The 25,135-nt window shown below is 38.6% G+C and overlaps 1 protein-coding gene across 2 annotated transcripts in view; it reads right to left on the bottom strand.

Moving 5' to 3' along the window:
* Nucleotides 1–24,439, bottom strand: part of CERKL (ceramide kinase like) — a 48,539-nt gene extending 24,100 nt beyond the window's left edge. Inside the window, exons 1-2 of one of the 2 annotated variants that reach the window (XM_042822393.1) lie at nt 24,229–24,439; nt 2,490–2,732 (exon numbers count right to left, since the gene is read on the bottom strand). In XM_042822393.1, the coding sequence (XP_042678327.1) occupies nt 2,490–2,732; nt 24,229–24,439 (454 nt within the window). Of the gene's footprint in view, nt 1–2,489; nt 2,733–24,199 lie in introns of both variants that reach the window. The other variant, XM_042822394.1, reaches the window with a different exon arrangement.
* Nucleotides 24,440–25,135: the final 696 nt, after the last annotated feature.

Raw genomic sequence — 25,135 nt, 5'->3', positions numbered from 1 at the left:
TTATAAAGAGCACGAGAGAAGTAAACATACAAGAAACATTCACATCAAATATGTAGTAAAAAGGAAATTGTGTACATTGTATTTTAAAAAAGACAAAACAAATAAAAAAGATTTCACTAGAACAGGCTTCCACTTAAAAACTAATCCCTGATATACTTGCAACTGCTGTTGGTTAATAAATGAACAACACTTTAAAATCCAAAAAAGAGTAAGATAAACATGTAGAAATGTATTTTGTTTCAGCTGCTGGAGACATACCCTTCAGTGATGTTTAACCATGTGACAAATACATATTTACTGACAGCCATATTCATTCAGCATACAGACATAATGTTGACAAACCACCTCCTTTAATTTGCTCTGGCCTCAAAGAAGAAAAAAATCATCCAAGAATGTAAGTCAATAGTTAATGAAAACTTTTTTCCAATATGAAACATAACAACAACAAAAAAATGTTACTTTGGAAGGGTATAATTTTATTTTTTTCCTGCAGTCTATAAATAAACAAAAAAGAGCCAATTTGAGCTCATTAGTGAAGATGTCCTAAGATGTCCTCAGCATTATTACAAAAATAAGCTATGGAAAAAAATAGGAAAACTTATCACCATTTCTAGCAGAGATATATTAATGTACCTTTTGCAATTTTAATTACCAAACAATCAGCAGAACTTAACCACACTGTATACTTTTAGTCCTGAACTGTATCCTACTGGAGCCTTCCAGCCAATGTTTGGTGTATTTTTAATCAAAATAATTTTTTTCCTGAATTACATTATTAGTTTATTATTATATTATCACCATTGTTTGAATGACTGATGTTTCTGCCACTTTGAGTGTAGAAATGATACTGTCAATTTGCTGATTTTCTGCATAGAGATACAGTTTAAATACTTACTCAGTCTTCAATAACCAATACTATATAAACTTCTACTACAACTACAGAATTTGCAACAATAAACACTTCAGTAAATGTTGCAGGGGTTGTGTTTGGTTATTTCCCCCATACACACACTGAGTCCTAATTATTCCTGAAGCAAAAAGAAAGGAGAAAATGCACTGATTAAACATCAAGCAAAATCTGTACAAGGTTTAACTTCTGGAGAAAGACCAAAGCTGAAGGAAGAGCCAGAGACAGCAACACTGCACAGAACGCTTTTTTCAGGTTCAGGTGGCTTCCAATTACAAAGCTATGAAACAGAGGCTGCACCTCGAAGTCAAGGCAACCTGAGCAAGAGATACTGCTGCTTTTTTTTCTGGGAACATATGGTATCACTGCTCCTGATGGATGGAGGGTAATCTGGGAACAAAACAGACATTTGCTTCTTATGCAAATGTCTTCGCTTTTATGGGTAGCTGGAGATCTGCAAGAATCTTGGCACTTCTGCCGATTTCAATATTTAGTGATAAAGCCTTTCAAAAGGAGCAAAGGAAAGTATGTTTTTATACACAATTTTGTTTGGAAAATCCAAAGCATGTTGTAAGCAAACAGTACGCACACCTAAAGCATGTTATTTTACTTTCTCTGATATCTGTTTTTGGCAAAGTAACTTTAATAGAAGTACACTATAATTCAGCATTGGCAGTGCCACAACAAACGTTAACAGAGATTTGAATGCTCTAATCTGCCTCAGTATTAACAATTCAGCTGGAGTTTTTTAACAGCCTATTATAAGATCGGTTGTTTTTCTTCCATAATTAAGAAATTCATTTGCTGTGGTCAGTAAACAGAAACATTTTGAAGATTAACCAGGGTTTGGTTTGTATTTTTCTGTTTTGTTTTAATTACAAGTGCACTATACTACATGTCTTTCCAAAACTGAAGGTCTTAAATTACAGTGAAAGGGTTTGACTTGTTTTTTTGTTTTGTGCTGTTTCCACCACACACATACCCTCTAAACAGTGAATGTTTCTTTAACTTGAATCAGTTTCCATGAAAAACACAACTATCAGGGGTTAACAAAGCATCCCAAAAACGTTATTAGCCCAGGCAAAACCAGAAAGATAGTTCTAAAATAAAGAATTGCCTCTTGTCAGTAGCCAGAGTCAATACACTTTGTACAAAATTATACAACAAGGGTCCTACCGAGCCCTAAGAGCACTTCCACCTGTGAATTTATGAAGGAGAAAAGCCTGTCCTGTTAGCCTCTAAGAATCTGCACATCTCAAGTGGAAGCTCTTAAACAAGCTCTGGGCAGCCTCTGAAGAGTCCAGAATACAATCAGCTACTCGCTTGCAGTGCTTGAATACTTCTAAGTAATAACATCAGATGCAAAAGCAGCATCTTTTTCTACAGATGCATTAGTCATCATCACTTTCTTAATCTGGGCACTTCACTACATAGAATGTCAGTAGTAAACATTTTCCAACAATATTCATATGTTTGCGTTTTAATTTCCACAGACAAAACAGTTTCTCTAAGCTTCATTAAACCTAGTGCTTTACTGGTAGAAACAAGTGTGAAGTAATATTAACTCAGATTAAGTGCTTACCGTTCAAAATTTCCTTTAGACATCTAAACCATGAATGACAATGGTCTTCACTGAAGTTATTCAAGTGGATAGCACAGTCTGTTAGTTTATTTTCTTCTTTATGCAAGCATTTAAAAACAGTGATACCCAACAAAGTACCACCTTTCTTCTGTCCAACAAAACGGCGACGCTTCACTTTCACTGAAAATACATCCTTCATTTCAATAATCTCCTCTTTCACCTGTAAAGCTGTACTGGAATCACCTGAAGGGAAGGGAAAAAAAAAACGTTATGAGTTGAATAGGAGTAAATATCTTTAAAAAAGCATATAACAGCAACAACAACAACAACAAAAAACTTATGGCTTCAGCACTAGCTTCAAGTTTTCACAGAATAATGGAATTATTTGAGTCAGAAAAGACCCTTGTAGGTCTTCAGGTCATCTACATCTATAGAGGGAACAGGATGCTCAGAGTGCTATACAGTCTGACCTAAACGTTTCCAGGAATGGGGCATTCACCATCTCTCTGAGCAACCTGTTTCTGTTCTTCATCACCCTCAGTGTAAAACACTTTCATTCTTATATTCAATCTAAATTTCCCCTCTTTCAGTATGAAACTATTTTCTCTTGCCCTATCACAATAAACCCCGATAAAGAGTCCATCCCTTTCTTTCTTGTAGCCCCCCTTTAGACACTGAAAGGCAACTTTCAGATCTCCCTAGAATTTTGTCTTCTCCAGGCTACTACATCTGCTTGTGCCTGTATTGAAATTTAGTGCATGTCACATGCATCAATTGCTGGTCTTAGTTTGGTCTTGTATTTTTCAAACTCTCTATTACTTAGGTTAGATATTCTGCTATACAAATACCATAACTTCAAAGAGTCTTTTGATATTGAAAGCACTAACTAAAATTCTAGACTCTAAAAAAAAAAAAAAAAAAAAGTTATGATCTCCCCCCTCCCTGCATTTGTCCTGCATTTGTTGCTTGTTGTAGCTGTTGTTACGTCCACAGGGCTAATTCTTCATTCTCCTTTGAATCAGAACTATCGGAGATCAAAAATTCTCTATGACACAAGCTGAATTCATAAACATAGCTGATTAATTATGTTTTTTTCCCCATTAATACAAATGCTATTCTTGGGGTTTAAACCAGAGCAAGATCAGAAAACAGTTGAGTAAAACCAGAAAAATAAACCAAAAGAACATCACCAACTTGTCTTCTGAATTGTATTCATAACTTGAAAAGGAAAGACAAGTAGAAGAAAGTCTCGAAAACTCCTGCAACAGTTCAAGGCTCTTAGCCCCAAGAAGAGTTTCTTCAGGCTGGAACTGAGAATTCTGTAGCTGTCATACACACTGCCATTCAATTACAATAGTTGCAAATGCCTTTCTGAGTGCTATTAAACAAGCTACTCTGGTACACACTTTTCCTGCTCCCTTAAGCTACAAAACATTTGAATCCTCAGAATCAACCTAATTCAAGTACACGACACAATTTGAAAGAAAAAAAAAAAAAAAAAAAGGCATAATTCCTGTAGGAGATGGATATTCTGGACTGGAAAAGAAAAGACCCTCTACTATCTACATAACTACAGCAGATGCAACGTGCTATAGACCAACAAAGAAAGGTCGCCTTGTAGCCCAAGGCAAGAGTAACTAGAAACCAGAGTTTCCCAAATCTTTTCCAAACGTTGCAGCAGCTCAAACGGTTTATTAGTGGAAAAGCTACAGGGCATAGTGTGTGATGAATGCCATGCACTGAGAGAAAGCTCAGGGTAAGGTGCAAAACCCTGCCGTGGTACTCTTGCTGGAGACATGAGCAGTATGAAACTGCAAAATCAGGTGCTGCCTCCCTCAGTACACCACACTGAGCTGAGCGCCTCAGCAAGTCCACCTTTTTTGAGCAGGAAAAGTCTGTGTAACCACCTGCGAGGCTCGATCCAGCATTTGTCAGCACCACCGACAGCGACCACATTTCCATCGGAGCCCCAGGGCAGCGTCCAACACGTCCAAAGGGTGAGCTGACAGCACAAAGGAACCTTCACACCTACATTGCACCACATCTGACATCTCGGTTTTTACCAACTTTACATTGCTCCTCTAAAACATTTGGGAGTAAATAGCCTTTGAAGACCTTAAATGAAGTACTTCTTAGAGAAATCCTGAATTCCTTACTTTGAACAACACATATGTTTAGGTTTTGTTTAATATGCATATTTAGTATCTGTCTTAACTTTTAAAATAGCATTTTCAAGAGGGGTCTGCTCTTTTTCCAGAAAGACTTGTGCTTTCAGGCACAAATTCCAATGAAAATTCCAGCACACACTCAACAATTTAGGAAATTTCATAAACAAGGACACACAGAATATAATGACAACTGTCCTGCAGCAGCAACGAGGCCACAGCATTTATTCACTCAGAACAGTATAAATATTTCACTTTTTTTTTTTTAATATCTTAAGTCAAATAACATTTTCAATTAACTATTAGCTTTGCTGAGATATCAGAAATTCTGTTATGCTAATGTTATACATACAAATAATAACTGGATTACAAAGTCTAGTCTATTTGCCCCGCACAGAACACGTAAAATAAGCATCTGCTAAAATACTTTCTGCTATGAGTTCCCATAAAGTAACAATCATAAGTCAGTAAGTCTCATCTTGTCTTCTCATGCTATTTCAGCCAGGTCTCAAAGCTTCCTCTCCCTCTGTATTTGTCAGTCTTGTGTTGCTGAGTTGGACATTAAAGCTTTAGATAACCAAATAAAGCACTCATAATAGACAGCACTGCACTTCCAAAAACAGTATTTGACTCCAGCTGTTTTACTGTAACATAACTTTCAAAGACAGCTTAGAGAAGTATATAAACTATAGGAACACTGAAACATACGAAAGCATAATCCTCAAATTTTAAGTTGCAGAGAAAATACCAAACAAGCTAGTAGGATCAGGGCAGCCAATTTTTACTGAGATTGGAAAGAACTCTGCATACAAGGCCTTAGGAACATCTTACAATATTTTTAATCTTCTATTTTTACTGAAAATAAGACAATTTCTAATATAGTAAAATCCTATAAAACAACTCAGGTGAAAATTTAAGTCAAGCTGTATTTATAAAATATCTCTAATGTGTAATAACAAGAAAAATTACTTTAAAAATAAAGTTTGTATTGGATTAGACTTTTTAAACTTCACCAAATCAGTTTGTTAGTATCATGTTGGTTACCGGTAGCTTTTTCAGGACATCAACTGTCCTCTCACATTACTTAGAAAGATATTGGGTACCATCTGTTCTTGCAAAAGATTTAAGTATACATCTATTAGATATCATGCTATTTATTTAATTCAGTACCCACTTCCCATTGTTGTATCTTCTGAAAAAAAAAGTCAATTTAATTACAAGGAATAAAGATAATCTCTTCTACCGGGCTGCCCTGTCATCATGAGAGCTGAGAAGGAACCTGTACAAAGTAGGTTACAGGCGTTAGGAAGACTAAAACTAGCAGTACTTAACATTTAACAAAGAACTAACAAAAACAGAGTATATGGTACTTAAAAAAAAAAAAAAAATTACTATAAGCCAAGAGCTTGTCTAAATCAATCTCAGCACATCTGTCTGATGTAGAGCGTAAACAGGATTAGAGTTGGATTTATCTGCTTGACGCTAATTGTACTCACAGTTTCTGCACATGTCCACTTTTTTTTTTTTTTTTTTTTCCCCAAATACAGCATGAAAAGAAAGCCTGCCTGATACACGAATTTCTAGGAAGTTTTATGCCTCTATTTATCCTATCACTGATTTAAAAAAAAAAATGAGACTATCCTACATTCTTCCTGTTTACAATTATCTAATCTCCTATTTAATAAAAAAGATGTCTAAATACACCATAATAAGCTAAATCAAAGGGTGAGATATTGATGCACTCAAATACAGTTTATTTGCAAATTGTAAATATTTTAATTCATTCAGAGAGTGAAATTAAGCTTTAAAAAAAATTCTCACATTTACAGCAAACTTGATCAAGAAAGGAAGTTTGACAGAAAATAGAACAGCTTGCAAAGTGCATTATTAAGACATAAACACTTCAACAGTCAAATGTTTATTGAACTGTTATCTTACAGTAGAGGCCCAACATCTAGAAGAGGTGAGTAGATCTGAGGACCTAATTCCTATAACAGATATCTGGAGTATATTAAAAAGAGAAATACACACGTGAGGTGGGTGTATGGTTCAAGTACAAGATTCGGAAATAAGGAAAAACGGGTTGTGCTTCCTTGTTCATTAATTCTTCCTAAGACCTTTAGAAAGCCATTTCCCTGCCTAACTATATTTTATAGATAAACTTATTGAAAATTTTGTCCCGTGGTGCTTTGAAAATTTGCCTCATTAATAGTTCATTGCTATATCTGAGCACAGTATAAAAACAAAATATTTAATTAGAAATAAAAACCATCAAGAATATACCAAAGAAAATTCAGCAAACAACAGTAGTTACCACAGATCTTACACAGCATGAACACTATTTTCAAAATGACCATTCCAGATATACAATAAGATATAATGGAAAAGGAAATAGATTTCATTTTTAATTCAAAGTATCTGGACAACGTGTTTACAAATTCAGGCTTAGCAGTATTTACTTAGATATAATGTTAAATAATGTCTAACGAATACATACAGGAAAGCAACTACTAACTTAAGCCTATTTTTCCCCTTAGAATGTGCAGTGAAGTGGCACGCCACTGCTTCATGAAACCACTCCAGAGTTTTCAACTGCAATATTGATTAAGAAGGATCAGTAACGAAGACTACAATGGTGCAAGTATGATCATCCTTGCCAAAAACGCTGAGAAGTGCCATATAGTTCATGTCAGACTACTCAGTATTAGTTAAACACTCCAAGCATAAGACAGAAAAGCTTTTTTCAGAACATCTGAATATTCAAGTGCTTTCTATTTCAGAAAGACAGATCATGCATCTCCTTGAGAAAAAAGTTGATGCGATGCCTCTTACTTTCTCCCATAAACAAAGAAAGAAAACTTTACTTCTTGGCCAGAATAGTGATCAATGAACTGGAGAAACGGTGAGAGAAGGCCCAGGCTTCAAAGGAGTTTCTGTTGTTTTGTTCTGTTTTTCCTTTGAAGACCACCTTTACACTACTGCCCTCCTTTTAAATGATGTTATAAAAGACATATAACTCAACCAAGGCTCTACTCCAGAAAAATGTTTTCCAGGCTGTTTGTAATGATCTCCCAGGGAATGGTGAGAAGTCCAGGAAATACTACAAAGTACAGAAGAGATGCATCTCTGTTCCTCCAGAGCCAGAAAATAAAAGCAGGGTGCAAACACTACCATCATATTTTCATGCCACTATTTACTGGCAGCAACAGCTGTAATCCTTCAGGGCAGAAAATTGAGCTTAAAAGCATCTGACAGGAATATAACCAATTTTCATTTTCCTTTACAGGGTGAAGTGATGTATTTTGCCAAGCCAATGCTACACCTTGCTGCTTATCTCTCTTCCAATACAGGCAACTACCACATCCATGTAGTCCAGTCCTTCCCTTTGTGTTGTGTCTGGCACTTGGCAAAATCAAGGTGAATTAATTCAGTTCTCTGAAGTAGCACAGACTGTAGACTTTATTTTATTTTTTTGCTGGCTTAGTCTTCTCACAAGGTGGTTAATACAGTCAGTCAAACACAAGTCCTACAAAACCAGGGATGGTTTAGGGTGGTAAGGAAATACACAGAGGAAAAGAAAGAGGAACTGGAACTGCCTCCTGCCGTCAGCAGAAAGAACAGCTTGACCAAGGTGCTATGCATGTTCACTTCAAATTGTTAACTCCTCAAAGATCATGCAAGGACAGATGAATAAGAGTCTGCAAGAACTAGGAAAGATGCACAGTGGTTTCCCAAAATTTTTTAGAATTCTATTTACATATTTTTAAATATATATATATATATACACACATATATCTAACTCGTAGAATAAAGCTCCACTTTATAAGCCTGTAATAGCACATTAATTAAGTTAGTTTTGTTGGATAAGAAATTATGAACTAATTTAGTATAGCAGCAAAAGGCACCATGACAATTATTCACTATTACTGCTTAGTGAAGCCATCTGAAAGAAGGAAAAACATCTGAAATGAGGGTAACTAGTGGGTTCACTCACTTCTTTAAAGGTGTTTACTTAGACGTCCAGGAGTACATTCCTATGCATCAAGTAGAGTACAAGCATAACAGTCCTATAAATAAAAAGATTATAATGGAATATTATTTTTATAAGGAACTAGCATAGTCAAATCAAATGTGTTTCAGTGTCTACCTGTAAGAGTCCCTCCATGCTATTACAGTGCAATCAGTTTAATATGAAACAGTCCAAGCAGAGGCCAGAATCCCAACCTCCTTTTCTTGACTCAAAGTTTTACTGGTTACTTGCTTTTTCTGGCCTTTCATCCTCCCCTCTTCTCTCTCTCTCTCCACACTCCAAATTTCTCTTTTCACAAGACTGATTGACAAATGGTTGATTCCAATCCCTATTTCTCCACCACATCTTTTTAAACACTAATTTTTTTTTTAATTATTATTTATTTTTATTTTTAGACACCCTCATCAAGCCTAGTGGACTTTCCTGCATTGTCACAGCTACTATCGGAGTTGTTTTTTCAGGAGACATCCTTGGTATCCTGTACTGGAAGCACACTCAAGGACCTAAAATGTAGGTAACTTTCATTATGCCTTTAATAGAACAGCAATAAGCAAATATCTAATAAAACAAACAAAATAATGTGAAACTGCCTAACTCTAGTTTAGCCAAGACAAGAGTCAAAATACAAAGTTTGAAAGTAGCAGAGGGAACACAGAGACTAAATCAAACAACGGTTTAATTAATCTCAGACCATAAGGCCAGAGTTCAGTTCAGCTCAGAGGACGCCTTTGCTGGATCTGTCTTCCTTTTAGAGATGAGCCAGGCCTGGGAACACTCTCTCTAAGCCTTATCAGGCCTCAGGAGTGACAAAGAATGTAGCAACCCGGGTTGAATTAAAGCTCTTCACAGAAAACCCTCATGGAAGAAGAGTTTCTCCAACAGAGAACTTGAAGGAGATGAAAAATAACCCCAAAGGAGAAGATCTGCTAGGTTGGCCAAAAAGAAGGAAGGCAGAGAGAGATCCCAAACCTAATGCACTTCAGAGGAAGTATGAATGTCTTTGCTTTTTTAATAGTTACATTTTCTCATTAACATCACATTAAGAAAGAGGTCACTGAAAATAAATTTAATACAGAAAGCTCAAATATGGCTCAAGTACGGCTCAAATACTGCCTAATTTCATAATGTGATTGGAAAAACAGCCACTTTTTTTTTTTTTTTTTTTTTTTTTTTTTTAAAAAAAGTGCCTGAACCTTCAGGAGCTTTTCTGTAAAAAGGAGTTATGGCAAACATCCACGCAACAACAGTGGAACAAACATTGGCTGTTTTCACCCTTTTGTAAAGCCTTGGCAGACACAGCCATCAGACCAACAGCACCACTATCATATGAAGGAATTAGTTTAAAAAGTGTGACCTGTGAAATAAAAGAGTGGGATCTAACAATGATGTGATTTGATACAATGGGTTAGCAGAGTTGAAAAGTACTAGAGAAACCTCTACGAGGAAACAGGAGCTCCATTTTGCACTCCTTTGAAGAATCTCACACACACCAGTTTGTATCTACTGATTTATGTCACAATCAAGACAACTGACTCTGTCATTTCAGAAAGTAATGGGGAAAAATAAAAACTGCCTCTTACATCCACATGACATCACCACCAAGTCTGATCAATTACAAGTTAATAATCAGTTCTACTTGGACTCTTATCACCAAGGATTTACTTCAGTCTCAAATACAGATTTACAGAACATCAAATACTGATAAATATCAGTGTCCTGTGTTCAGGAATACCAACATGCCTCAAACATTTGAATTTTGGTTTTTTTTCTGGAAAGATTTTCAAAGACAACATTTTCCTCTCGGAGAAAAAAAAAAAAAAAAAAAAAAGAATTGATGCATTCCATTCTAAAGAGAGCAATTATCTTCCATAAGCTACTGATATTTCATGCATATTGACATTCACGCATTTAGGTATTGAAGCACAGCTATCAGCTACTAGTTAAACTTCATCCATGAACTTCTCATCGACTAACTGTTACCTGTTTGGTTTCAAACTCATCTCTCCTATGTTTCTAGGAGCTTTCTTCATAAACTCAGCCAACGTTTGTGCCTGCCTGACCTTCCCATGCTTGCCCAAGGGTAGGACATGGCAGGGTAGGACATGGTAGGACCACTAGAATCCTCTGACAAGAACAAAAGCTTTCCCTCACCACCAGTACATTTCAGCTCACTTGCCACACAGGAATAGGAAGAATGTAAGACTACACCACTTTGCCTGCAGAAATGAATGAATCCATTTTGTTCGTGTACACCACACTAAATAGACTTAAAAGAAAAACAGGAAAAAAGAGAATTTTATTAGATTATCTTTATAATAAACATCTTCCCTTGCTTTTAATGAAAATGTTCATATTTCTCTAGCAAACTTTGCAAAATATTTTTGGCGTATTAAAAATATATATTTTATACAACATGGCATGAATGTAACAACAAATAATTGCTCAGAACACATTGTAACATTTAAGGTATAGTCAGCTATCCAGTCTACAATTGAGACTTTCACACAAAGAAAAAAGCTGCTAGAGTATTGCGTTGTGAAAGCTTTCTGGTATTACTTTCATAGTTAGTATAGGGAATTGGTTACACTTACAGTGATGCATAATCCTGTGACTGAGAAAATTATGTTCTCAGACTTTCATCAATTCTGTTTGTGGCTTAACTCTATGGCAAAGCTCTCACGAAAGATTTGATACCAATATGATGTGACACAAGTGAACCAAACCTTAATTTCACTCACAGTAAGAAATCACAGGATTAAGTAACACTGTGCAGTCTTTTAGAAAAGTTTATCGCTTCCAGATGGATGCAAGTTTCCTTTCAGCTCTGATTGTATCTTCTGTACACAGGGTGCCAATTTTGCTATAAATATAGACAAAATGCAGTTATAAAGATAAATTATTAAAATATTGACATAAACAGGCTTATACAATACCACCCCTTTCCACAAAGTAAGGACACACACATTAAAGTTAGTACTTATCACAAATGTTCAATATTAAAACATGTATGCCCATTTCAGAAATTACAGTCCATATCTGAACAAGCACAAATTTACAAGGTATCCATAAAATGACTTCTAATTTAAACTGCTTGCTCTTTGCCCCATGTTGTGTAGTGCCATGTGTTTCTCTGCATGGTGCACGCAACGAAGATGTCCACCTGTGCCCATGTATCTGTGCTGCAAGCTAAGTATATGCTTATTCCATTTAGCAGCAAAACTGTTGAATATACTGCAGTACACTTCTGTTGAAATTAAAAGTAAAACTGTAAATAACAAATTCATTTAAGGTAATTAGATTTCAAACTACATCACAAGATACTGAAACATAGATCAACGGCTCTGCAGCAAAATTATTTAATAAAAATAACTGTGGAGAATATCTGATCAGCACATATAATGCTACATTCAAAAATAATATGAAAGTTACTTTGTTACTTTTAATTCCTTCCAAGACTAAAGCTTCACATCTTTGCAAGTACTAAAAAAAAAAAAAAAAAAAAAAAAAAAGGGACTCTTAGTGCTTTGTTTTCTTTGTTTTTAAGCAGATTCCCTGATAGCTCCATTTGCTCCTCCTAACACCAGTATTGTAACTGTAGCAACATACCACGTTTATATATTAACTCCTTATTGCCATCACTGAAGGCAACTGGTAGCTAAGCATGTGAGCTTAGAGACATTTCCATGGTCTTCTGAAGATACTTGGGGAGACAAGAAACAATCACACAAAGAATCACAGACACAGCTGGGACAATGAAGAAAAATGAAAAATACCAAGAAGTACCAGGATCAAAGAAAAAAGGCTACTGAACAACGTGTCAAAACACCCAACTTCAGATGAGATTTCACTGTTACAGAGATGCACCTCAGATGACAAAAATACTCCTTACACTTCAGAATTTTTTGTTCTACCAAAACGTTAAACGATAGCAGTACATCAACTGCTCACAAATCTAAAGGGATCATCATTGTGAGAGTCAAATGCAGACCCTGGCAATTTTACTCATAGCATACCTATCCCACCAGACTCATATTCAGGGTAGTCATACAGCAGCTAACAAATGCAACTTCAAACTGGATTCAGCAGCAGCAGCTTAAGTTATTTTCACATTGCTTCAGAAATCAGTCAACTGGCTACCTCCATCATTAAAGCTATTCTACAGCCTTTGCAACACCCTGAGATTAAGATAATTCAAGTAACCATATTTTTTACAAGATCTTATGCTATGTATTACAATAAACGTATCTCACATCTGTCCTCTTTTCAAAGCCAAGTGAAGGGTATCTTAGAGTCATTAAAGCTCTTTCTACAGAAAGCCATCAAAACTGTTTCAAAACTCATTCAGCAGGTTCAGCCTAAGAAGCATACCAAGGGAAGAACAACACGTCTATAGTTGGAAAAATTAACACTGAACAACAAATCAGAGAAAAAATGATCCAGAAAAATTTTAAACATCACTTATCTCCATCTTTTACAATTGACCAAGTGGTCATTAATAAAGACAGAAAAAAACTTTGCAGTCCAAAATGGTGGACACAGAACAAAAGACTACATAATAGACACAAGTACCTTGCAAATGGAAGGCTAGGCAAACACTGAAGTTCAATTTCTACCAAGAAAACTTGCCTAGCAGTGCAAATACAGGTAAAGTTACAGGCTAGTAATGTTACATAAAATGGCATTTAAGTATAAATTAGTTGCTTTCTGGTACATAAGACCAGCAACATCAGCTCAGACCAAGAGTCCATCTGTCCCAGTATCCTGTGTCAAACCACAGCCATAAGCAGATGCTAAGAGAAGAAAAGGAATAAAGCAAGCATTTATTCTATTTTCCCCTAATGCTTTTCCACAGCCCACCTGTCTTCAGTTGGGATAGACTGAACTGACTGGTGTCTCGGTATGTAACAGCCCTCAAATGAGGCCTTCAGTCTCCATATGAATCCACAAAATCTTTTAGCATAAATAATATCCCTGCAATAGGTTTCACAGTTCTGTTACCATTGTATCCTTTTGTTTTGAGCCTGGTCCTTCTTATTGGGTACACCTTACTTATTATGTTTAAAGATAGAAAGCTACGGCCATCTGTTCCTTCCTTGCCCCATCACAATCATCTCTCTTTCAGATTATAGAGTAATAATCCTTAACATAACAATCTTTACAACTGTTTAAGTGATAGGTGACATTTTCCACTGAATAAACTTAGGATTGCACACACTAAGAATGGCCTAGTGACAGCTCCTGATCTTGATCCCAAGCTGATGACATTCAAAGACCAACACATTATACCACAGTTAATTGTATTGACTCTTGGTTCGCTGTCACGTCTGTAAAACAGGCATATCTCTGAAATTGCACTGTAGGACAGAATCAACATCTAAATGCTTTTCCATTTCTACTTTAACAGTCCCCAAACATACAAATTTGATGCCTCTTCTTTTCTATGTTTATCCCATACTAACTTTTCCCTCTTCTATCCTGTTTCCCTACCACGTTGTTGGTACCAAAGCCATTATGATGTTTTCAAGCAGCCTTCATTCTACTTAATAGAAAACAAACAGTAGAAGTAAAATCAACCAACCAAAAAAAAAACAGAGAAACATTTTTAAAGACAAGTTTCTTTCTACTGCAGGTTTCATTAGTCTGCTCCTACACACAAACTAATACTGTTCATCTGTTAGACTTGCAAATGTAACGAGCAGTATCTGCTTTAAGCAAGATAAACCAGCGTAAATGTATAAATCATCCTCAACTCGGAATTGATTTTCTGTGTATATGTTCCACAAGCATTCTTACAAAGCACATAAGACCTAAGGACAAAACTTCAAAAGCACCATCTGCTTGTTTCCAAATGCAAGAGCAAATAAATGTATTTTTGTTTCATTTTTATTTGTACTGCAGTAAAACAAATCAAAAACCAAACAAACAGAAGAAAGAGAAAAACCAATACAAATTTATCAGGTACTCTTTACCTTTGTTTATTAATATTTTCTAGAACATTCGTAGTTGTTAGTCTTCCTCCATCACAGAAGATCTACAAACAAAAAAAGGAGCTGGAGATCTTCCCAGCCTTGTTTAAGGAGCATGTCACGGAAAACTGATGATCAATCATTACATTCCATGTGAAATACTCATAACCCTTCTATTTCATCTAATAAAAATAATACCAAGTTAAAAACAGACATCTATTTTAAATGTTTTCCTGATTATCATAATATGTCACACATTTGGGCTTACCCTGGAACATACTAACAACAGAAATTGCTGCACAGTGCAACGAATCTGTTCAAAGTTTGAAGTCCACGTGAGTGACCATTGTCTTCAGCCATCTATGTGTCAGAGCTGTGATAAGACTGATTCCTGTCTGTGTGGTGCAACCAGGGGGAGGTGATTAGACAAGACAGAACAGGCTCTGAGGAAGCCCAGTCCCACTCAGCCCTGGCTGTTCGTGGCACCGCTCAGCAGGCTGGGACATCCCAGCAGGCCCAGTGACAGCACTGGGCCAGAGAGAGGACCCACGCAGGAGCCATCTATAAAACACTCAACAGCTAACCAAGCAAATTTGCTTTTTGCACATAAAACAACAGACAATTAACTGGAATTTTTTCCTATTTACTTTTAGTAATTTACAAGAACTGTCAGCTAAGTTAAATGAAATTAGCTTTTCCTTAAAAGCCATTTTCCTACATTACTTTGAGAATGTTTCACTTATTCCATTTATGCTATACTAAACAATACAGAAAAATATAAATGCAAGGACAATTTTTGAACATCTTTCAAATCAGGGGTTTTAATGTAGTAATGAATTTTTATTTAATTGGAATTTAGCCTTTCCAATTAAGTATCTGCAAAAGAACACTGTATTTAGTCATCAGTATTTACCACTGTTACCCTTTGCACGATCATTTGTATGTGAAATCTTGTTTTTCCAAGACTGCCTGCACCATGTAAAGATCTGTTTCCAGGATACGTATAATTGTGCAGCACATAACATCTGTTGCTTTGCATTTTCTGAGCTTTGCAAAGCATACTTTCCTACACTCACTTGAGTGTATGAACTGACAGAAGAGATATATGGTCACAGTGCAAACAAACTGACAGCTACGGCAACTATTCTGTGCTGAAAAGCATCTCAGTAACTCCCATCTTGCACAGCCTGAGTAGGCAGAAGCCAGGAAAATCAGTTTAGTACTGAATTTTGCCCACGAACTGACCACTTGCTTAGAACTGCTACACACAGGGAAGTAGCAGACACAAGTTAGATGAGAGAATTGCATGGTAACCCAAGTTACTGTGCTCCTTTAGTCAGATTTAGTACCTCCTGACCTCTACAAAGAAATGAGAGGTCATACCGAGGAAGATGCACCAGATAGATCTCACACACAAGAAGTGTTTTCCAGCAGATCCCTTTACAGAAAGGCTACCACACAGCATAGATCATAGGAAAATTCTGACCTACCATTTTCTAAACACCTTTTCTCTCCTCCCCCCCCCCCCCCTTTTTTTTTTGTTTGTTTGGTTGGTTAAAAAACAAAAACATATTTCTCTGTGTCTGGCAAACCTGGCAGACCCTTCTAACATAGGAAAAACAAATGATGGACCTGGAAAGCAATCTTCTATACTTCTACATTATCTTGGATCATTTGATCTATTATGGCCTTTGAGTACCAATTCTACCAAGAGTGGAAAGAAAAAAAAAAAAAAGAAACAAAATATTCTACAAACTCCGGTTTGCAACAGTGTTGCAAAACTTCCAGATTAAGAATGGCTTGATGTACATTCTTGGTTTTGCAACTGAAGGGCTTAATCTCTAATGCTCATAATACAGCATTCAGTGTTTGGCATTCACAGTACGCCCTACACTGAAAGATTTGTCAACATTCAGCTAGAATAACAAACAGAAAACAAGAAAAAAAAATACAAGCACCTACCCATGAAAAAATAAAATAAGGATTTTCTTCAGTCTTAAAAAGAAGCATACCAGGAAAGTCTGGGGTGGGAATCAAAACAGACACCCACTCTCAATCTCCAAATAAACATTCAGAAACACTCCCACGTATAAGCAGGATAAAGACAGAATTGCAGATCTGTACTTCTGATAAGTGTGGTCCTCTCCAAGCACCGCACTCATTCCCAGAAGATAAACCTAGCCAACACTGTCCTACACCATGACACTCCCAAAAACTAAACAACGGGGAATTTGGACACTGTGTGAAACACAACTTATCGATTCTTCTCTAAATAAGAACAAGAACTACTGGCAATTCTAGCACCACAAGATGTTCAGGTCTGTAGAGAACTTGTTTCTTTACCACGCTTAGGTTTCTTGGGTTTTGTTGATCACCCCACAAGGACATACAGTAGGAAAACAGCCATTTTAAGAAGTTACGTGTTCTTATCAGTAGGAGCAATGCATTTTTATTCTACACACTTTGAAAGTAGGAAAACACAATAGGCTTTTAGTTTCAAGCAAAAAAAGATACAACTGCGTTTTAAATACATTTAACTTTTTTCCTCTAGAAGCTTTGCCATTAAAAAATATGAAGTAAATTACTTTCACCTTCATAATCACCTTCAGAATTAATACACTGCTGGATAAAAAGGTATAAGATGACATTTCATGTCAATACACAAAGCAAAAAGAAATAAGAAGCACAGTTATTCTTTCAAAATACTGTCTCACATGTTTAAACATGCACTTAAGGTTTAAAACCATGAAAAGTATTACGTGAAAGCAAATACTATCTCAATACAAATATACATCACATGTTGGATGCAAAATAATCTGCCACTTTTCCAAATAACACAAGCTCAGCACGCTGGTTTTTCCTGCAGAGGGCCACAGTCAGACAGTTTGATAATAAAAGCTGAAGTCCCACAAAAACATTTTCTGTTCTCCAACAGAGAGCACAAATTGAAATCACCGGCGCTTTCAACTCTTTATTATAGTCTACATAAAACTCAGCTCCCCAGCTACTTCCATGTGTGAAAGCTCATTACACAGCATGGCTACTCACCCAAGAGGAAGAACTTCCAACAGCCTAACAAACCCTTTTGGTTGCATCTACATGGTCATGACTTCACTGCCAGCTGCAGTTGCACGCCATAGCTTGCAACATCACACAGTCAGCTCACTTGCAGACATGATCCTTAACTGGAACCACTGTCCAGAGGATAAGCTGTGCTTCATTCAATGGGGAAAGGATTCCTAAAGCACAAGAGAGGAGTTCTAAAACCACTTCCCTGGTGAAATAGTTTGAGAGACACTGTCCTAAACTGACCAACTGACCAAACTTATTTCAAGCCAACCGTAAATTTTGATAATAATAATAACAACAATAATGAAATGGTATTTTAAACAGTTGATCTATCAACTTTACAGTTATGTGCAACTCTATAACATGTCAGAATATATTGAAATCCAATTAACTCAAAAACCAGACAGTTAATGACTGTGATACAGAAATCAATTCAGAAAAAGATCTTAGTATAATGCAATCCTATAGGAGGCTCAGTAGCAAATGATGAGAAGGTCGAATTTTGAAAGGAAACAGCAGATACCACCACAAAACTAGCAGATGTTCCTAAAGGATCATCTGTACAAAAACACAAGCATATGTGAGAGAAATCCAACACTATCGTGAAATCAGTTGCTGTCTAACATAATAGCAGTTCCTTATGGCAATATGGTGCTACATGTATCAGATATTCAACACATTATGGCTTTTTGTCTGCACATACTGTTACAACAGAAGTCATAAGAACTAAGACCACTGATTTCCTTGGAAGGCAAACATAAACTCCATGATCTACTAGTATTAAGGTACACAGACAAGCCAATTCTTTAGGTTTGTGTTCTCAGGTATTCAGTCACTTAGGCTTCTTCATTCATGGTCTGAGAAGGATACAAATATTTTTAGAGTACTACCTGCACTGACATAAAAATTTACCTCTAAGAACAGTGCTTAATACAATTGGATACAACTAAATGAAACAGCAAAGAGACACTTTGTATCCCATACCAATTTGTTTGTGCGTTTTTGGTATAAAATCAACAACCACTACTCATTACCTGCTATTCTTGTTAAATACATGTAACAAATATGTATATGTAGCAAATAAATGCAATTAAATATATATATAGTATAAAAAAAGTCTACAATGAACGGAAAATTGTTTTCCTAAGTTTTATGTATTTTGACTCCAACAAGGGCAGACAACAGACTTCTTTCTATTTCTGTTTTGTCACTGTAAAATGCAGACAGAAATGTCTTCATCTTTCTTGTCAAAATACGAAATAAGAGAATGCAACAGAGCATCACATTCTGAGTTCTAGCCCATCTGTCACCACAAGCAGTCACAACCCCCGGGGCCAGGTGCCACGGATTTACGGCAGCACAAGACCTCACCAGGCAGCAGGATCCCCAGCGCTGCCCCACGCAGGTGCAGCCCCACCTTGCACACACCGGGGAGAGAAACAGCTGTAGGCAAAGCAGCCTTGGGGCCCAAGTGGACACGCTGTTTAAAAATAAAATAAAATAAAATAAAATGAATGAATAAAATAGAGAAAGAAAAAGTTTAAGGCATCTTTTCCAAAGTTCTGTAGCTTCTTGTAGCTTACAGAGCACTGCTTCTAAATGTAAGGGACTGAAATAGCAGCCACAACCACAGGTCAAACTTGAGTGCCTTTATCAGAGATAACTGATAACAAGAGAGTGAGCGTCACGTGAAAATCAAGATATGCCAGCAACACCTGACAATGGAAATGATGTAAAGGAGTGTAGCAGAAGGATACAAACTGGGGGACGATATAGTAAAACAATAACCATTAAAAGATTACAGCAGCACCTAGAATATGAACAAGGCAGACAAAATAGTGCTTCTCAAAGGCTGAAGCACAAGGCAATTCTGAAACTGGGGTATGAGAAAATTTGGTGGCATACTATTCTCAATAGCTCTAAAAGAACTGTAATTACCATTGAAGAAGGGATGCTTGTACACACTAGTGCAATAGGGTATCAAAGATTGATAAATATATGAACTTCATTTTTTTCAACACGTGCTTTTAAATTCTTTCCATCATGGGCTGCAGCCACTGCCCTTCAATGGCCAGGCAGGCAGGGCCAATAGAGAAAGCCAAACTCTGCCTTACCTCCAGAAAGTGCATGGCAAAGCTGCATTATTGCTTAGCACAGCAGGAGAGTGAAAACATTGACCTCACCACCTTTAGGGAAGTCTAAAACTTGCCATTTTGTTGGCTACAAGAACTTAAAGGTAACAAAGTACACAGTATCAAAAACAAATACTTTTAGATTAAAATGTAAACACCATGAAGAAGAGTTATTTGTGTAACAGATAGATAGCTGCAGAATTCTATTATTTCAAACTCAAGTTACACTGGAGTGCAAGTCGCCAACGTATGTTTTAACGCGCATGTAAGCTCACACACATGAAGATAGTTTGCAAGACTTCGCATAGAAAGCTATTTCCTGGGCAAGGATTTTACTACCCTCTCTTTTTGAATACAGAGAAATAAAATACATTAAAAAGCCACTGCTGGATGCTGTGTGCGTGTTGATCCCTTTTGACAGATGCGAGGAGGTGCACAAACACATGAATAGGAGAAAACACGAAAAAACTTCATGCAATGGAAGGAGTTCTGCACACAGCTAGCTATGAACTCTCCCACACCGACCTGCCACTGAAAGGAAAAAGACGCACAGAATCAAGACAAGATGTCTACAAGTCCCCTGAAATAAATTATCTTTAAAATAAATTCATTTATTTTATTCTTTTTTTTTCCCCAAAAAATTGTAAATTAACAAATTCCTTCATGCAGCATTCACCCAAGAGATGTATTTTATGGACTTCTCAGAAAAAGAAAAAAACAATTAAGTCTCTTACACATTTACAAACCATGGGATCACTTAAGACTGTATGATTTCTTCCTTCAATTCACATCTTAGAGCCATATATTCATACAGTACATATACATCAATTGCACTTGTATTGTTTTTGTATCTCTTCCTCAGAAGTACTTTTCCTATTTGGACAATACATAAAACACTTGGAGAAATTATGTTCTCCCCACATCAGACACGGAATCAAAAGCTCCCCAATGTGACCCAAAGCTCACTTCAGTGCTTCACAGCCAGTTCCCACTTCCATTATTCCTCACTGACCAACAGACTGACAGATGTCTTACTTTAGAGATCCCAAACAGACTATTGGTATCCATTTCACCCACATCTGTTCCTAAATAGCCTTGGCAGCAGGCCACCCTCCACTCGGAATTAATTTTAAGTCCTTTATTGCTGATTCTTTCCCTGTTTCAATACATCAGTGATTTTTTCCTTATTGCTGAACTTAGGTAGAACGTTTATAATTTCAGATTTTAATGAACAACAAGATGATACTATGCATACTTAGCCTACACACTGATCTTTTTTACTTCACTATAAAAGCATACTGTCGATAATATGTTAACCTCAATATTACTCCACAGCACTTTCTTGCCAGTCAATTAATTTAGAACATTTTGTTCTACTATTTATATTTTAAAAACAAGGTTTTATCTGACAGGATTATTACTCAAATACTCAGCCCATGCTTACCTGCTGTCAGTCTGAGAGAATGAGTTCATACACTCTTCAGTCAAGTGCACTAAGCACACAGCAAACTACACTTACAGAAAGGTTTTCACAGTTAGCAAAACCCTCTGGGTTTCTCATGCCAGCAAATACAGAGTCTGTGCTGGGCTTGTTCTAGTTCTTATCTGATAGGAATCTGCTGAAAAACTGAAATTTTCAGTTTGTAAATTCTATGGCAATCTTCAAAAAGATGCTGAAGGCTGTAAGGAAATATCAGTCGAAGACAAACAAACAATTCAACCCAAACAACCCATGTTTTATTGGAAGAACAAAGTAAAGGAGAATGAATTGACATTATATAAACAGAAACTGTTCTAAAATACAAATAATTCCCACATTCACCGCTGCTAATCCCCTGTATTTTGCTAGCTCTTAAACTTCAGTCACAAAAAAAAAAAAATTCATTCTGAGCATCTCTTCTGGAAGGATTCTCCATCATTCAGTTATGTTTATTATTTTCTGAAAACTCCTAAAAATCACGTAACATTCACATCTGCATTTCAGACAACCTTCTCTTGTGTGGCATTTTAAGCAGCATCCAGAAGGAGAAGCTCTTACAGTCTGGTGCTAGATTGTTAATGTAGAAAGGGAAGACAATTTCAGTGAATGTTACAGCAAAGGAAAGCCATATGGAAAGAAACTGGAGTAAAAACTAGTAATTAGTGACTGTGAACTGTGCTTTCATCACATCACCTGACACATTCTTAAAGCAAGCAACCTGACCCGTGTCAGGGCAGCAGGTTGCACAGGCTGAGCTCAGCATCCTGAGCTCAAATTGCAGCCTTGGGGCAGGGGGCTGAGCCCCACTTTGCTCTGCCTGCCTGACTCCAGCCTCAGACCCACACTCATTTGCATCGTTCTTGTCCAAAGCTCTGTTAGTGCAGAGGGTACAGGAAACTCACAGCAGACCATCACTTGGTAAGACAAAACCCCTCTGGAGACAGACGCTGCAGAAGGTAAAGGAGGAATAGAGCTTGGTAACCACACACTGACCAAGAGCTCCACAGAAACAGTTCAGTGGTGCAGAACTCTGCTTACATTAGGGTGTAGGTGACTGAGCCCAGCCAGAGCAGAGACTGTGTATTAGGGACCTGAAACTGCCACTTTGAACTGACAGAGCCAAGGCTGAGCAATGTGCCTGACAACAAGAGCTACAGAGCTGCAGGTTACAAGCAAGGACATCAGCAAGGCAGGAGCAATTTGGGGAACTACTGAGGGAGGAAGGGAAAAGAGGAATTAGTGGCTACCTGTACCCTTCGGATATGTCTGCCACAAAAAGACTTTTTCCTAAAAGAGGAAGAGTTAGTACATGCAGGACCAAGCAAGAGACACTTTGCATCAGGCTCAGGCCACCTAACAAAGTGAGTTTCTTTGTTTGAGTCAGCATTAAATGACATTATGAAGCTTTTGGTTTGGAGAAAATATGCTTAAACAAAATCCCAGGGAAAAAAAAAACATTCTGAGCAAGCTGTTCAGATAGTCCTCAACTATCTCCTATGCCTGTTCACAGCTTGGCCCAAGTACTCACTGCTTTTGCACTGTACAAGATAACCACAAGAAGCTCCTGCAGCCCCAGTGCACATCCCACCACCAGTATCCCTATGGGACGGAAGAGAGTCAGAGAGAACAAGCATCCAAATTACAAATCCTTATTTGACCTCTGCAATTACAGAAGTAAAGCCATCCTGACCTCCAGTGCCCAAGCTGAAAGGAAAACCAGAACAGCCTTTCTCTGTATCCGTCCCTGCAAGAACAGCAAGCCCAGAACAAAAACCCTCAGCTCTCACGCTGCTCACCTGCCTACACCAGCAGGCACATGCAGAGCCAGCCCAAAAGAAGGCATCACAGGGATGCTGCTGAGTGCTCTTCAGGTAGACCACTGAGTTCCCATCACAGCATGACCAAAAGGGACTCAGGAACAACCTGACAGTTTTCCTTTTAAGATGTTTTCATTCTCAAAGAAAGCCCATGACAATGCTGGAACTGACTTTAAATACAGTGCACTTTAATACCTTGCACACAGAACTAAATAATTCATAACTGACGCTTCAGACCACATATACAGACACCTACAGATAACCCCAGCCAGGGAGGAGGAGTAGCCTCAGTGCTGCATTACCGAGACTCCCACCCCAGCTGTGTAAAGCAGGGCCATGCTAACACCTGCACAGGTGTCAGCAGAACTGCTGCTCTGCTGAACAGCAGGTATTGAAGTGTGAGCATAATGCTGCCATGAGCCAGCGCACCACACTGGTTTGGCTGGAGCAGCTCTGATGTCCCTGCAAGGTTACATCGAGCAGAGCACAACTTCAGATTCAGGCTGAGAGTGCTTTCCTCTGCAGCAAGTTCCTTCCAAAGCAATACCACAACGAACACGGTGTGTGCACCTAGACAGGCCACCTGTGCTGTAATAGCACCCAGCTGCGTGATCAGAGAACCGCAGCTCTGGAGAACAGCCCTGACCCGTCCTTCCCTTAGCACCACGAGGTCACCTCAGTTCACAGGCACTTGGAATAGTGCACGTGACGTTCTGAAAGTGAGCTTAAGCTCCCCGAGTTTTTAGGAGGAAAAGAAAAAAAAAAGATTACTTGGATAAATTAAAGGAGCATGCCTTTTCTGCATGATTTTTCACTTGACTCCATAGGCAGCCCATCTCGCAGCACGCTGCTGCATGGAAGAGCGGCGGGCTGGCCCCACCCACCAGTACAGCCCGAGCAGGTGCCACTGCCTTACAACACACCTCAGAGCTCGCACTTTCTGCACGCAGTACGGCCCCTTCCGAAGGAGCAGCTCGGCACACAGCCCCTCGTAGCGCCGCCAGCAGCCGCTCCGCTCGCCACAAGCGGCAGCCCGATACCGGGACCCCACCTGCCTGCCCGCAGCCCGGCCCGTCCCACCTGCGGGGCTCTCGGGCACGATGGGACTCCAATGCAGCCGTCGGGCGCTCAGAACCACGTCGCAGCTCCTCTTGCCGATCTCGAAGATGCCCCTGAGGAGCGGCTCCTCCTCTCCCGCCGGGGGTACGGCCGCCAGCGGGGCCACTCTGCGCCGCCGCTCCTCGGGCCGGTCCCGGCTGCGCGGGAGGAAGGGGCCCGCGGCGCCCGGCATGGCGGCACCGCCGCCCCTCAGCGCTCCCGCCGCGTCCTGGCGGCTGCCAGGGCAGCGCCCGCTCCGCCTCGCGGGCGGGGCCGCGGCCGCCGAGGGAGGGAGATTGGGCGGGAGAAGGGAAGCGCGCGCGGCTCGCGCGGGGCGCTTAGGCGCGCTGCTTGCGCTCGTGGAGAGGCCCGCTGAGGGCGGTCGCATCAGCACTCCTGAGGCGGCCCCAGCCTGGCAGGTGCTGCTGAGCCTGCAAGCGCTTAACGCGAAGGATAAACGGCGAGGGCTTTTTTAGTTCTGAGTTGTATAACTTCGTGCTGCCTTATTAACGCACGGATACCATTAAACGAGCAGGTCAGTAATCTTGTTACCAAGACATAGGGCTAGAGATGTAATGCTATGTAGCAGAAAGAAATAAAGCAGTAAAAAAAAAAAAAAACAACACTGCCCTTTTTGAGTGACGTAAGCTGCAGTTCTTGCGATTGTGTGTCAGAATATCCAAGTCTCTGTGTGCTTGGGTCTTTAGAAGAGAGTTGCTGGCAGAAATAGGCCAACTTCTCTGCAATCAAATGGGCTGGAAGTCTGTGAGGTAACTGTGAGGTAACTCATGAGTTTGTGACTGTAAAGCTGCCTTCCTTAGTAGCTCCATAAACACCCGTATCAAGTACTGATTACACAGCCAAAAGGAACATTTAAAGACATTCAATC

The sequence above is a fragment of the Centrocercus urophasianus genome, unplaced genomic scaffold, assembly GCF_019232065.1.
Source record: "Centrocercus urophasianus isolate 14NV4802_14NV808 unplaced genomic scaffold, USGS_Curo_1.0 seq_20, whole genome shotgun sequence".
Lineage (NCBI taxonomy): Eukaryota > Metazoa > Chordata > Aves > Galliformes > Phasianidae > Centrocercus > Centrocercus urophasianus.
Note: the sequence above shows the minus strand (reverse complement) of the source record. Positions and strands in the feature narration are given on the sequence as shown.